Source organism: Oncorhynchus mykiss, chromosome 8 (assembly GCF_057628025.1).
Source record: "Oncorhynchus mykiss isolate SJ-2025 chromosome 8, ASM5762802v1, whole genome shotgun sequence".
Taxonomy (NCBI): Eukaryota; Metazoa; Chordata; class Actinopteri; order Salmoniformes; family Salmonidae; genus Oncorhynchus; species Oncorhynchus mykiss.
This window is the reverse complement of record NC_143029.1, coordinates 67,781,766-67,797,523: the sequence shown is the minus strand read 5'-3', so window position 1 is coordinate 67,797,523 and position 15,758 is coordinate 67,781,766. Positions and strand designations below refer to the sequence as shown.

The 15,758-nt window shown below is 42.1% G+C and overlaps 1 protein-coding gene across 1 annotated transcript in view; it reads right to left on the bottom strand.

Annotated features, from left to right (window-relative positions):
- Nucleotides 1-735: 735 nt before the first annotated feature.
- LOC110530370 (contactin-associated protein-like 2) overlaps nt 736-15,758 on the bottom strand; it is a 79,018-nt gene continuing 63,995 nt past the window's right edge. Inside the window, exons 23-25 of the mRNA XM_021613365.3 lie at nt 11,240-11,470; nt 4,736-4,810; nt 736-4,644 (exon numbers count right to left, since the gene is read on the bottom strand). Coding sequence (XP_021469040.1) covers nt 4,445-4,644; nt 4,736-4,810; nt 11,240-11,470 — 506 coding nt within the window. The 3' untranslated portion in view covers nt 736-4,444. The remainder of the gene's footprint in view (nt 4,645-4,735; nt 4,811-11,239; nt 11,471-15,758) is intronic.

Genomic DNA, 15,758 nt, shown 5'->3' with positions numbered 1-15,758 from the left:
GTGAGAAGGTCAAGGTTCTAATGAAAACTGATTGATAATCATGTATGCCACTGCAACAAACAATTTGTCGTTATATTCTGAAACATGCTAAAATTAATGATATTAGTATTGGTTTTATGCAGGGCTGGCCCCAGCCAAAAGTGACTTTAGGGCCCCTCATTTTAGGAATTCAGTCAGGTCTTAACTTACTAGTGAGAGTAAGAATAGTATAATACACAAGGTGCAATCCTGACATTTGGTTGTGTATCAGCATTTTTTTGTTGTCGGTCACTCAATGAGCCATGTCGGCTAACAATTTTTAGATTGGTAAATTAGTCTAGTCAGCAATCTAAATGTAGTAATCATAGCCAAATACACACTGGGCACATTGGTCACTCTCACTCAGATAATGTATTAACATGGTATAGGTCATGGCAAACTGTAGAATTGCAGGAAATTTGCCTTAGAACTGAAAAAAACATATCCCCTCAATAGTAAAATATCAACATTTTCTCATGGCAAAATGTGTAGAATTGCAGAAAACGTGTTACTTTTAAAGTATGTTTTTCTCCACTGTCAAGAGGGGCCACTAAAATGTTTTACTGTGAGGTGGGGGCCCTCCCAACCAAATCTCACTTAGGGCCCCCAAAAGGATAGGTCCACTATAGTTTGACGGACCAGGCTAGTGTCTACCATAAATGTCAGGGAGAGGAAGGTTCTGATGGGGAGGCATCTGATGATAAAGCAACCACACTCTTTGTATGGCAAGGCTTGTTTAATGATTTATATTAAGACAAAAATCACATTACGTATGCAATCTCAAGCCTAACATACAATACTGAACATAAGTAACAAATTAAATGCATTTTGGGGGACATGATCTTAAGCCACTGTAAAATACAATTTTTTACTATTTGTTTTTCACACAGAATTAAAGAAAACTGGCATTTAATTGTAATGAAAAATTAAAATATTATAAAAAGGCTTTTGCACATCATCCCTCAGAAACATACAAAATATTTCCAAGTAATTCATGTAAAATATATTGTACTGCAATGTGGTACTGTTTTAGTTTACATATCATGCTGCTAATGAAAGTAAAAAATTGTAATCAAACGCCAATTGTTCATTTGACAAGTGGTTATCAGTAACATAAATAGTGTATCCATTATCAGTATGCTATAATATTGAAGTGTTAATCTGACGTGAGCTCATGCTTTGTCATAGTGTTGCTCTACAGTAATTGTCCTCTGATTATTTTAGCTTACAAAATAGTAAACTTTGATACAGTTGCAACTTGACTATTACCACATAGTTTGTGATATTCAAATGAGCAAAACTATCTGAAGCACAATCAAGGTTTTGCTCCCCTTTACAACAATAAGCCAAACTGTACCCTTGTGAGATGCAGAGGGGTTTGTGTTGATTCATAATAGCCTACATGACAAAATATCAACAACAAACAAACAATGACACAATTACCAAATAATAAGTGGTGCAAAATTGCTGTGGGCATGTGGAATGCTGACATATGTAAGGAGGCATGCCTTCAGTTTGCAGAATGCAGTAACCGCTAATAATTTCATGTTCATTGCAAAGGTTTTCATTACTCTCTCTCATGCTGTCTACATTCCCCTTAGCTTCTCGAATCCCCCAGTTCTTGTCTTCTGAGCACACACTGTGTTGTCTGTGTTATGCCACTCTAAATACTCAACCCACATGATGTGAATATGAGCATCTTAACGTGGGAAAGGCTGACATAGAAAGCATACTTGAGTCTTGTTGGCACTTGTAAGAGAGAACCGTTTAATATTGTGGGGCATTCTGAAAATAAGGAAATAAAATTAGTAGACATTAAACCTCACTGTACTCTAACAATCATATACAGTAAAATATTACATAGTACCACATGATGCCAACAAAGCCATACAAGTTCAGGTATTAATTAAGAGCATGTATACAGTTGTGGCCAAAAGTTGAGAATGACACATTCATTTTCACAAAGTCTGCTGCCTCAGTTTGTATGATGGCAATTTGCATATACTCCAGAATGTTATGAAGAGTGATCAGATGAATTGCAATTAATTGCAAAGTCCCTCTTTGCCATGCAAATGAACTGAATCCCCCCCAAAAAAATTCCACTGCATTTCAGCCCTGCCACAAAAGGACCAGCTGACATCATGTCAGTGATTCTCTCGTTAACACAGGTGTGAGTGTTGACGAGGACAAGGTTGGAGATCAATATGTCATGCTGATTGAGTTCGAATACCAGACTGGAAGCTTCAAAAGGGTGGTGCTTGGAATCATTGTTCTTCCTCTGCCAACCATGGTTACCTGCAAAGAAACGTGCTGTCATTGCTTTGCACAAAAAGGGCTTCACAGGCAAGGATATTGCTGCCAGTAAAATTGCACCTAAATCAACCATTCATCTGATCATCAAGAACTTCAAGGAGAACGGTTCAATTGTTGTGAAGAAGGCTTCAGGGTGCCAAAGAAAGTCCAGCAAGCGCCAGGACCGTCTCCTAAAATTGATTCAGCTGCAGGATCAGGGCACCACCAGTACAGAGCTTGGTCAGGAATTGGCAGCAGGCAGGTGTGAGTGCATCTGCACACACAGTGAGGTGAAGACTTTGAGGATGGCCTGGTATCAAGAACGGCAGCAAAGAAGCCACTTCTCTCCAGGAAAAACATCAGGGACAGACTGATATTCTGCAAAATGTACAGGGATTGGACTGCTGTTGACTGGGGTAAAGTCATTTTCTCTGATGAATCCCTTTTCCGATTGTTTGGGGCATCTGGAAAAAAGCGTGTCCGGAGAAGACAAGGTGAGCGCTACCATCAGTCCTGTGTCATGCCAACAGTAAAGCATCCTGAGACCATCCCTGTTTGGGGTTGCTTCTCAGCCAAGGGAGTGGACTCACTCACAATGTTGCCTAAAAACACAGTCATGAATAAAGAATGGTACACATCCTCTGAGAGCAACTTCTCCCAACCATCCAGGAACAGTTTGGCGATGAACAATGCCTTTTCCAGCATGATGGAGCACCTTGCCATAAGGCAAAAGTGATAGCCAAGTGGCTCAGGGAACAAAACATTGATATTTTGGGTCCATGGCCAGGAAACTCCCCAGACCTTAATCCCATTGAGAACTTGTGGTCAATCCTCAAGAGGCGGGTGGACAAACAATACCCACAAATTCTGACAAACTCCAAGCATTGATTATGCAAGAATGGGCTGCCATCAGTGGCCCAGAAGTTAATTGACAGCATACCAGGGCGGATTGCAGAGGTCTTGAAAAATAAGGGTCAACACTGCAAATTTTGACTCTTTGCATCAACTTCATGTCATTGTCAATAAAAGCCTTTGACGCTTGTAATTATACTTCAGTATTCCATCTGACAAAAATATCTAAAGACACTGAAGCAGCAAACTTCGTGAAAATTAATGTCATTCTCAACTTTTGGCCATTACTGTAGTGTATCACTGTCCATGGGGACAGCTGAACTTAAGCCATGTTCTTTCATTTTCCTTTTAGCAAATAGCAACCATCATAAATACATCCCTATTGGCCTTAGTATTTATATTGTTTCAAGGGACAGTCAGTGGGCCCATAATGAAATAGTCTAAAACAGAAGGCTAAGTGGCTGAACCCTGAAGGCACGTTGGGTTAAGCCAGATATTGTCATTTCTATAACTGATATGCTATAAACCTTTTCATAACAATATCATAGCAAATCCCTTACAAATGTCCCCAAATGTGAAACTGTCATCTCATACCAGATTACAATCTTTCCAGGAAGAACCATCACGTAGCAAGACTGGGCAAAACAGATAAAGCACGCTGAATAATTTGGTACAAAAAAAATTTGGCGAGATAAAAGACACATTTGTGAGGAAATACAAGTGCTACTGTGTGGAATGGTGCAATGAAGGGATGTCATAATCTTGAAGCATGCCATTGTATTATACACACAAAGGACTGCAGTGCAATCAAATTAGCACATTACAATACAATGTCAATGTCTGACATAAACCTTGTGTTTTTTAAACTGTGAAGGAATAGTCGTCTCATTTGGCAGCAAAGGAAATAAGTATACAGTTTGTGCTTGACCCACTAAATGCAGGCATAAACATCTCTACAATCAAAGCTCAAATCATTAAGACATATCAACTGTAATGCAAAAATAAATAAAAAAGTTATATAATTTAATCTCCCCCATTCTCAGTTCAGTGGATGCAGTAATTGAAATAATGGCTCCATGTGAATGACTGATATCATGTTGACAAAACTCCTCACTCAATGTAAATACATTATAGACAAGCCAGCCAAAGCACACATCTAGTCCAAGGGGACATCTCCCTAGTCCACAATGACACATCATTCATCCCTCAAAGAAAGCCTTGCCTTCACACAGCGAAGAGCAATGGGCACACCTCTGCCCAGTACCAAAATGTGAATGTCCGATTAGATGAACCACTCCTTCTTGCTCTCATCGATGGTTTCTGTGAAGGCGGGGTCATTGACAATGATGGCTGCATCGGCACAGTCCGCAGACTCCGCCCCTTTGGCCTCGTTGGTGTGGTAGGAGCCCTTGTGACGGAACATATGGCGAATCAAGAACACCAGGGTGCAGAGGATGGTGAAGATGACCACAGCAATGATACCTGCAAGTACAACGGACATTATGAGGAACATGACCTTTAAAAACATCAACAACCCTGTATAGTCAGCGAGTTGGTTACTGCTCCTACTCACCTCCGATAACTGCAGAGTTCTGATCAACTCCATCCCGGCTAACTCTTTCCTCGTTGAATGGGAATACAGCACCAGCTGAAAAAGTAAACAAAAACAAAATCTCAGCAACAAAATATCTCTGCCCCAAAATAATCCAACAAGCTAAAAAAAATGTAAATGCGGTCACATGTTTTAGAGACAGAATATGTCAATTGTAAACTGGCACATTTTGACATCTATTAAAACAACTGGACAGGAGATGTACACTGAGTATACAAAACATTTCCATGACCGACTGACCAGGTGAATCCAGTTGAAAGCTAGGATCCCTTATTGATGTCACTTGTTAAATCCACTTCAAATCAGTGTAAATGAAGGGGAGGAGACAGGTTAAAGAATGATTTTTAAGCGTTGAGAGAATTGAGACATGGATTGTGTGCCATTCAGAAGGTGAATGAGCAAGACAAAAAACACAAGTGCCTTTGAACGGGGTATGGTAGGTTTGTGTCAAGAACTGCAATGCTGCTGGGTTTATCACACTCGATAGTTTCCCGTCTGTATGAAGAATGGTCCACCACCCAAAGGACATCCAGCCAACTTGATACAACTGTGGGAAGCATTGGAGTCAACATCAGCCAGCATCCATTTGGAACACTTTTGACACCTTGTAGAGTCCATGTCCTGACGAATTGAAGCTGTTCTGAGGGAAAAAGGGGAGGGGTACGCAACGCAATATTAGGAAGGTGTTCCTAATGTTTGGTATACTCTGAGTGTATAGCATGCAGTATATGCACAGTATGTGAGTCTATGGGGGAAGTAGGAGTGGGCTCAGAGTCAAAAGGTGCAGTCTACTCTTTTTTTTTTCTGTGGGCACTAGTCCATTTGAGTGGATCCTGCAGAATCCGTGCAAAAAACACATTTTAGTCATTTAGCAGATGCTCTTATCCAGAGGGACTTGTTTTAAAAATGATATTTCTTACATTCAGTCATCTAACAGAGTCCCATCCAGAGAAGCAACCAGGGTCAACGTCCTGCTCAAGGGCACGTCAACAGATCTTCCACAAGGTAAAAAAATGGGGACCTGAACCAGAACTATCAGCTAGATGTCTACCGATTTAATTAGGGCCGATTTCAAGTTTTCATAACAATCGGAAATCGTTATTTTTGGGCGTGGATTTGCCGATTTTTATTTTATTTAACATTTTTTAAACCTTTATTTAATCTATGTTCTCATGTTCTGAGCAAGGAACTGAAACGTTAGCTTTCTTACATAGCACATATTGCACTTTTACGTTCTTCTCCAACACTTTGTTTTGCATTATTTAAACCAAATTGAACCAAAATGTTTCATTATCTACTTGAGGCTAAATTGATTTAAATGTTTATATTAAGTTAAAATAAGTGTTAATTCAGTATTGTCGTAATTGTCATTATTACAAATACATGTAATTTTTTATTTTAAAATTGGCCGATTAATCGGTATCGGCTTTTTTGGTCCTCCAATCAGGTATCGGCATTGAAAAATCATAATCGGTCGACCTCTACTATCAGCCCTCGGACTAAGCCCCCAACTGCCAGGTCACCAGGCCACCAGCCCTCCAAGACCCCCCCACAGAAAACAATGCAAAAAACAAGATATCAAGGACAACAAAAATCATAACAGCAAGGCCAACTGAATATGTATGGCACTATTTACATGTGTGAATGTGCACGTTTGAATGCGTGTATATGCATGTGTACAAACACCTCAGGCAAACAGGCATTCGCTGTAACAACAATGCCTGTCAGTGTCATTCAAACATACTTTTTGGTTTGTTTTGACTTTTTAAAAACTTTTATCCTTGACCGTCATTCTATCCCCCACCCAGCGACTCCACGTCCACTTGTCTCCAGTTCCACAACACAACCCTCAGCTCATCCCACCCATCTCTGCTGGCCACCCTCTTCGGATTTCTACGCACCATACAGTGAGGGAAAAAAGTATTTGATCCCCTGCTGATTTTGTACGTTTGCCCACTGACAAAGAAATGATCAGTCTATAATTTTAATGGTAAGTTTATTTGAACAGTGAGAGACAGAATAACAAAATCACAAAAAACGCATGCAAAAATGTTATGTTATATTGATTTGCATTTTAATGAGGGAAATAAGTATTTGACCCCCTCTCAATCAGAAAGATTTCTGGCTCCCAGGTGTCTTTTATACAGGTAACGAGCTGAGATTAGGAGCACACTCTTAAAGGGAGTGCTCCTAATCACAGCTTGTTACCTGTATAAAAGACACCTGTCCACAGAAGTAATCAATCAATCAGATTCCAAACTCTCCACCGTGGCCAATACCAAAGAGCTCTCCAAGGATCTCAGGGACAAGATTGTAGACCTACACAAGGCTGGAATGGGCTACAAGACCATCGCCAAGCAGCTTGGTAAGAAGGTGACAACAGTTGGTGCGATTATTTGCAAATGGAAGAAACACAAAAGAACTGTCAATCTCCCTCGGCCTGGGGCTCCATGCAAGATCTCACCTCGTGGAGTTGCAATGATCATGAGAACGATGAGGAATCAGCCCAGAACTACACAGGAGGATCTTGTCAATGATCTCAAGGCAGCTGGGACCATAGTCACCAAAAAAATAATAGGTAACACACTACGCCATGAAGGACTGAAATCCTGCAGCACCCGCAAGGTCCCCCTGCTCAAGAAAGCACATATACATGCCCGTCTGAAGTTTGCCAATGAACATCTGAATGATTCAGAGGACAACTTGGTGAAAGTGTTGTGGTCAGATGAGACAAATGGAGCTCTTTGGCATGAACTCAACTCGCCGTGTTTGGAGGAGGAGCAATGCTGCCTATGGCCCCAAGAACACTATCCCCACTGTCAAACATGGAGGTGGAAACATTATGCTTTGGGGGTGTTTTTCTGCTAAGGGGACAGGACAACTTCCCTGCATCAAAGGGACGATGGACAGGGCCATGTACCGTCAAATCTTGGGTGAGAACCTCCTTCCCTCTGCCAGGGCATTGAAAATGGGTCGTGGATGGGTATTCCAGCATGACAATGACCTAAAACACACAGCCAAGGCAACAAAGGAGTGGCTCAAGAAGAAGCACATTAAGGTCCTGGAGTGGCCTAGCCAGTCTCCAGACCGTAATCCCATAGAAAATCTGTGGAGGGAGCTGAAGGTTCGAGTTCCCAGACGTCAGCCTCGAAACCTTAATGACTTGGAGAAGATCTGCAAAGAGGAGTGGGACAAAATCCCTCCTGAGATGTGTGCAAACCTGGTGGCCAACAACAAGAAACATCTGACCTCTGATTGCCAACAAGGGTTTTGCCACCAAGTACTAAGTCATGTTTTGCAGAGGGGTCAAATACTTATTTCCCTCATTAAAATGCAAATCAATTTAGAACGTTTTTGACAAGGCGTTTTTCTGGATTTATTTGTTGTTATTCTGTCTCTCACTGTTCAAATAAACCTACCATTAAAATTATAGACGGATAATTTCTTTGTCAGTGGACAAACGTACAAAATCAGCAGGGGATCAAATACTTTTTTCCTTCACTGTATTTCAACTATGCTGTGATGTTTAACATACAATTTGAATCTATCTAATCGAATAGAACCCACAGAGTGTGAGTTGAAGGTAAATACTTTTTTTTACGAGTATTAGTATATTAGTAATTGACTGACCAGATCTCTCAACAATACTATTTCTAAGGTCAATTTTTGATAAATGTTGTGCATTTTCAGCCATTCCTGAACCTGAGACCAGAAACAGGCTACCTAAGTGCAATACCAAAACAAATTGTCTATTGATTCTGTATCTTCACAACAAAATCTGCAGGGCTGCGATGATTGATTCTGTGCAATAATTTTAGCTGAAAAGCATGAAGTCTTGAAACTTGCATTGTTTTATATATCAACTCATACACCTTGTCCATGTAATCGCTACATCAAAAATATCTTCCCAGCGATTTACAATTAAGATAGCTTGGTGGGACAACCACATAGTGGCGAGAACAAGTATTTGATACACTGCCGATTTTGCAGGTTTTCCAACTTACAAAGCATGTAGAGGTCTGTAATTATTTTAATCATAGGTACACTTCAACTGTGAGAGACGGAACCTAAAACAAAAATCCAGAAAATCACATTGTATGATTTTTAGGTAATTAATTTGCATTTTATTGCATGACATAAGTATTTGATACATCAGAAAAGCAGAACTTAATATTTGGTACAGAAACCTGTGTTTGCATTTAGAGATCACACGTTTCCTGTAGTACTTGACCAGGTTTGCACACACTGCAGCAGGGATTTTGGCCCACTCCTCCATACAGACCTTCTCCAGATCCTTCAGGTTTCGGGGCTGTTGCTGGGCAGTACGGACTTTCAGCTCCCTCCAAAGATGTTCTATTGGGTTCAGGTCTGGAGACTGGCTAGGCCACTCCAGGACCTTGAGATGCTTCTTACAGAGCCACTCCTTAGTTGCCCTGGCTGTGTGTTTATGGTCGTTGTCATGCTGGAAGACCCAGCCACGACCCATCTTCAATGCTCTTACTGAGGGAAGGAGGCTGTTGGCCAAGATCTCACGATACATGGCCCCATCCATCCTCCCCTCAATACGGTGCAGACGTCCTGTCCCCTTTGCAGAAAAGCATCCCCAAAGAATGATGTTTCCACCTCCATGCTGCACGGTTGGGATGGTGTTCTTGGGGTTGTACTCATCCTTCTTCTTCCTCCAAACATGGCGAGTGGAGTTTAGACAAACGCTCTATGTCTCATCAGACCACATGACCTTCTCCCATTCCTCCTCTGGATCATCCAGATGGTCATTGGCAAACTTCAGACGGGCCTGGACATGCGCTGGCTTGAGCAGGGGGACCTTGCGTGCGCTGCAGGATTTTAATCCATGACGGCGTAGTGTGTTACTAATGGTTTTCTTTGAGACTGTGGTCCCAGCTCTCTTCAGGTCATTGACCAGGTCCTGCCATGTAGTTCTGGGCTGATCCCTCACCTTCCTCATGATCATTGATGCCCCATGCCCCAGATCTTGCATGGAGCACCAGACCGAGGGTGATTGATCGTCACCTTGAACTTCTTCCATTTTCTAATAATTGTGCCAACAGTTGTTGCTTTCTCACCAAGATGCTTGCCTATTGTCCTGTAGTCCATCCCAGCCTTGTGCAGGTCTACAATTGTATCCCTGATGTCCTTACACAGCTCTCTGGTCTTGGCCATTGTGGAGAGGTTGGAGTCTGTTTGATTGAGTGTGTGGACAGGTGACTTTTATACAGGTAACAAGTTCAAACAGGTGCAGTTAATACAGGTAATGAGTGGAGCACAGGAGGGCTTCTTAAAAGAAAAACTAACAGGTCTGTGAGAGCTGGAATTCTTACTGGTTGGTAGGTGATCAAATACTTACGTCATGCAATAAAATGCAAATGAATTACTTAAAAATCATACAATGTGATTTTCTGGACTTTTGTTTTAGATTCGGTCTCCCACAGTTGAAGTGTACCTATGATCAAAATTACAGACTACATGCTTTGTAAGTAGGAAAACCTGCAAAATCGGCCTGCAACCTGCAAAACTGTATCTCAGTCACAGTAAGTACATTTTTCTTCAATAAAGTAGCTAATCAGCAAAATCAGATCTAGTAGGGGAAAAATCTAGTGCAAGTACTGGGTCACGAAATACTTAGTTTTTTGTTATTTTCACATACACACATGTACACACATACAGTAGGGCAGGGATCGCAGATGCCTCTCACAGGGAGCTTATGCAAGGCTAAGATCAAATGATAAAAGGATTCTCCCTCTTATTCTAATTTTTCATCTAAAATTCTATTTGTCTTTTACTATCAGTGGTGTAAAAATCAATAACTGAAAAGATCAACCCACTACTTCCATTAGGCCTAGCTGTAAGATAATTGAACTTGTTAATATTAATCCTTACCAAAGCAGTATCACTAAAATGACTTATCTGACCTATTGAAACCTCACATATGCCTCCATAGGTTAAACATACAGCATAGTCACTGAGAGATGGAGTTCATACCCTAGTACAGAGCAGACCATTCTCAGAGCAGGCAGGAGATGGATCTTGTGTTTCCCAGCAATATATCTCATGTATCTGGAAAAGCTCGCCCAGGATCAATACACTGACCCAGTAATAACCACCCTGTAGAGCAATCCGCAGGAGCTAAACAGCACATGGGTTTAAATGGTACAATAGCTGGAGGAGAAGAAAAATACCACCATTAAACATAACGGCTTGACGTTACAATGAAATATCAGATCTCTTTGGAGAACTGAGTGGACCGCTGGTGCTGCCAGTTAACCGCTGACAATTCATCTACTATACACACTAACGGCCTTACAGTGCTTACCGTAAAAACGCAGTATTCAAGATGGAACAAGACGTAAAACCACAAGAATAGAATCCCATGACACTGTATGAATAAATGGTTCCATTGGCTGGACAATCAAAGGAGATAGATAAATACACAATGATTTACTGTACCTGAGTCCATGTGCCAGGGATCGTTGGCAGCAGCCATTGGTGAGATCGTGAGAGGAGACGCCCCACAGTTTGACTCCACTAGAATGCCCTGGGTGGTCACCGGGGCGACGATGCCAGACCTCAGTGCTGCCTTCAGAGGGGCGATGTTGTTGAAATTAACTCTGGACAGACAGCCCACAAACCCTGGAGTGTTGTACTTCTCTATGAGGACTGGGTCAATCTGGCCAGTTTCTGATCAAAACCAAGACAAATTAAATTAAAACATAACAGCAGTTCTGGATTAGATAGGAGTTCTTCCTTATGGTATCCCTGTCAACCCATGTGAAATGTATAGACCTTGAGTGTATCAGTGCACAGTAGAGCTTTATCATCTTCTGCTTGTGTGGAGCTGCTGACTGACTCTATCTGACCACTTAATACTGGTCTACCACCACGATGTACTACTACTCAGCACACTGCAATACTGTTTGATTTTGATTTGATTTATGTTCACTGGAATCTAGCCTCTGGTTGGTGATGCTGTATTCCCAATCCCTAGTCTCCCCCTACATTACAGACAGGCAGCTACTGTACAAGCTCCTACTGCAGACATATACTCCCAATAGACCAGGGAAAACAAAGTATCCAATTCTACTGCAATACAGTATTCTCCAAAGGTGGCTAAAGAAGAAGAATTTCACAATTTTAAGGTTACATGTAAGAAGGATGTTTCATATGCCCCCGGGTTAAAAAAAATACAAAACACATCCTGTTTGGAACATTAGCCATGCATTGTGCCATTCATGATCTTTACTTTTGAGAACTCATCCCAATACCTACAGGAAGAAAATTCACCATCTTAAACCAATGATAAAACTACAGTGGCAAGGTTTGTTAAAAGCAACATAGGCCTACCCTACAGTCTTTCCTGTATAGGAAATACCAATCTAAAACAAATCTTGCAACCACAAATCACAAGGTCAAGGTTTACAATAAGTCTCCCCAATACCTATGTACAGTGCCTTGCGAAAGTATTCGGCCCCCTTGAACTTTGCGACCTTTTGCCACATTTCGGGCTTCAAACATAAAGATATAAAACTGTATTTTTTTGTGAAGAATCAACAACAAGTGGGACACAATCATGAAGTGGAACAACATTTATTGGATATTTCAAACTTTTTTAACAAATCAAAAACTGAAAAATTGGGCGTGTAAAATTATTCAGCCCCCTTAAGTTAATACTTTGTAGCGCCACCTTTTGCTGCGATTACAGCTGTAAGTCGCTTGGGGTATGTCTCTATCAGTTTTGCACATCGAGAGACTGACATTTTTTCCCATTCCTCCTTGCAAAACAGCTCGAGCTCAGTGAGGTTGGATGGAGAGCATTTGTGAACAGCAGTTTTCAGTTCTTTCCACAGATTCTCAATTGGATTCAGGTCTGGACTTTGACTTGGCCATTCTAACACCTGAATATGTTTATTTTTGAACCATTCCATTGTAGATTTTGCTTTATGTTTTGGATCATTGTCTTGTTGGAAGACAAATCTCCGTCCCAGTCTCAGGTCTTTTGCAGACTCCATCAGGTTTTCTTCCAGAATGGTCCTGTATTTGGCTCCATCCATCTTCCCGTCAATTTTAACCATCTTCCCTGTCCCTGCTGAAGAAAAGCAGGCCCAAACCATGATGCTGCCACCACCATGTTTGACAGTGGGGATGGTGTGTTCAGGGTGATGAGCTGTGTTGCTTTTACGCCAAACATAACGTTTTGCGTTGTTGCCAAAAAGTTCAATTTTGGTTTCATCTGACCAGAGCACCTTCTTCCACATGTTTGGTGTGTCTCCCAGGTGGCTTGTGGCAAACTTTAAACAACACTTTTTATGGATATCTTTAAGAAATGGCTTTCTTCTTGCCACTCTTCCATAAAGCCCAGATTTGTGCAATATACGACTGATTGTTGTCCTATGGACAGAGTCTCCCACCTCAGCTGTAGATCTCTGCAGTTCATCCAGAGTGATCATGGGCCTCTTGGCTGCATCTCTGATCAGTCTTCTCCTTGTATGAGCTGAACGTTTAGAGGGACGGCCAGGTCTTGGTAGATTTGCAGTGGTCTGATACTCCTTCCATTTCAATATTATCGCTTGCACAGTGCTCCTTGGGATGTTTAAAGCTTGGGAAATCTTTTTGTATCCAAATTCGGCTTTAAACTTCTTCACAACAGTATCTCGGACCTGCCTGGTGTGTTCCTTGTTCTTCATGATGCTCTCTGCGCTTTTAACGGACCTCAGACTATCACAGTGCAGGTGCATTTATACGGAGACTTGATTACACACAGGTGGATTGTATTTATCATCATTAGTCATATAGGTCAACATTGGATCATTCAGAGATCCTCACTGAACTTCTGGAGAGAGTTTGCTGCACTGAAAGTAAAGGGGCTGAATAATTTTGCATGCCCAATTTTTCAGTTTTTGATTTGTTAAAAAAGTTTGAAATATCCAATAAATGTCATTCCACTTCATGATTGTGTCCCACTTGTTGTTGATTCTTCACAAAAAAATACAGTTTTATATCTTTATGTTTGAAGCCTGAAATGTGGCAAAAGGTTGCAAAGTTCAAGGGGGCCGAATACTTTCGCAAGGCACTGTATTTAGTGTAGTTACAGTTATGTTGTTATCCAAAACTCTATGCCACCTCAAGTTAGTCAAATACAGAAGTGTAGTACCTGTTTACCCTGTTGTCCTCCCTGAATGTAGTGATGCTTGCTCTGCCTCTACCTTGCAGACCCTCTATCCACAGCACAAGTCCTTGCCTTATACAGTGCTACCACTGGCCGCTGTACACCTGTCCATGTCCATGATCGTCTGTACACCTGTCCATGTCCATGATCGTCTGTCTGTGATCGTCTGTCTGTCTGTCTGTGATCGTCCGTCCGTCCGTCTGTGTCTATGATCGTCCGTCCGTCTGTCTGTGTCTATGATCGTCCGTCCGTCTGTCTGTGTCTATGATCGTCCGTCCGTCTGTCTGTGTCTATGATCGTCCGTCCGTCTGTCTGTGTGTGTCTATGATCGTCTGTCCGTCTGTCTGTGTCTATGATCGTCTGTCCGTCTGTCTGTGTCTATGATCGTCTGTCCGTCTGTCTGTGTCTATGATCGTCTGTCCGTCTGTCTGTGTCTATGATCGTCTGTCCGTCTGTCTGTGTCTATGATCGTCTGTCCGTCTGTCTGTGTCTATGATCGTCTGTCCGCTGTCTGTGTCTATGATCGTCTGTCCGTCTGTCTGTGATCGTCTGTCCGTCTGTCTGTGTCTATGATCGTCTGTCCGTCTGTCTGTGATCGTCTGTCCGTCTGTCTGTGTCTATGATCGTCTGTCCGTCTGTCTGTGTCTATGATCGTCTGTCTGTGTCTATGATCGTCTGTCCGTCTGTCTGTGTCTATGATCGTCTGTCCGTCTGTCTGTATGATCGTCTGTCCGTCTGTCTGTGTCTATGATCGTCTGTCCGTCTGTCTGTGTCTATGATCGTCTGTCCGTCTGTCTGTCTGTGCCTATGATCGTCTGTCTGTGTCTATGATCGTCTGTCTGTCTGTCTGTGTCTATGATCGTCTGTCTGACTGTGTCTATGATCGTCTGTCTGTCTGTCAATGATCGTCTGTCTGTCTGTCAGTCAGTCACCAGGTCCATTTACCTCTATCTGCCTCGCTGCCAGCTAGTAGTCTATTTGTCTTCCTGCCAATACATCTATCAATCTGTTTGTTTTCCTGTGTGTATACCTGTCTGTCAGCCTGTCTATGTACCTGCCAGGGTGTCTACGTGCCTGCAGCCTTGGTTAGCCAGCGAGCTCTGAATATGAATGCACCCCGAGTGATTCAGTCCACCTCCTTTCCTTACCTTCCCCACAGCCAGACCAGAGAAAACATGGAGAAAATATGATGTCATGGATCAGTGAACTAATGCATTCACCGCGCGGCTCAGAGAAAACCTGGATGTGCGTACAGGAGTGCAAGATGGGGGATCAGGATCGGGCCTCTGTGCTCCCTCCCTCCCTGAGGATGATGTCAGAGATCGGTGGGCCTGTTGTTAATTTATTCACAGAGTGCAGCAGCAAAGCACTCTAGGGAGTCGTAAGGCTTTACCAGCCAGGCAGAATGGGGCATTCTACTGTTCTCAGAACAGGACCAGTGTACTGGTGTCTGACTCCTGCTGACACAGTACTGCTCCCTCCCACTACATCACATTATTAGAGTTCCTATTCCATCCCTCGTCTGGTTACAGAATACTGTTGTGTTGTGTGCTGCAGTGGTGTGGTACTACATCAGTCAGATTAAGACCTAGACAATATGGCCACTAAAATACACGTACATGATTTTCTGTCAAGGCAACATCACCTTTACCATCTATATTGATACCCTCATTACATATATTAATACACCTGGACTAAACCAGGACTCATCACTTTTTAGCCACGGATGGTCAACACAAATTATGGTTCTGTTTTTTATCAGAACACACAGAACCAAAGTCCTAAAATGACTTAGGGGCGAAT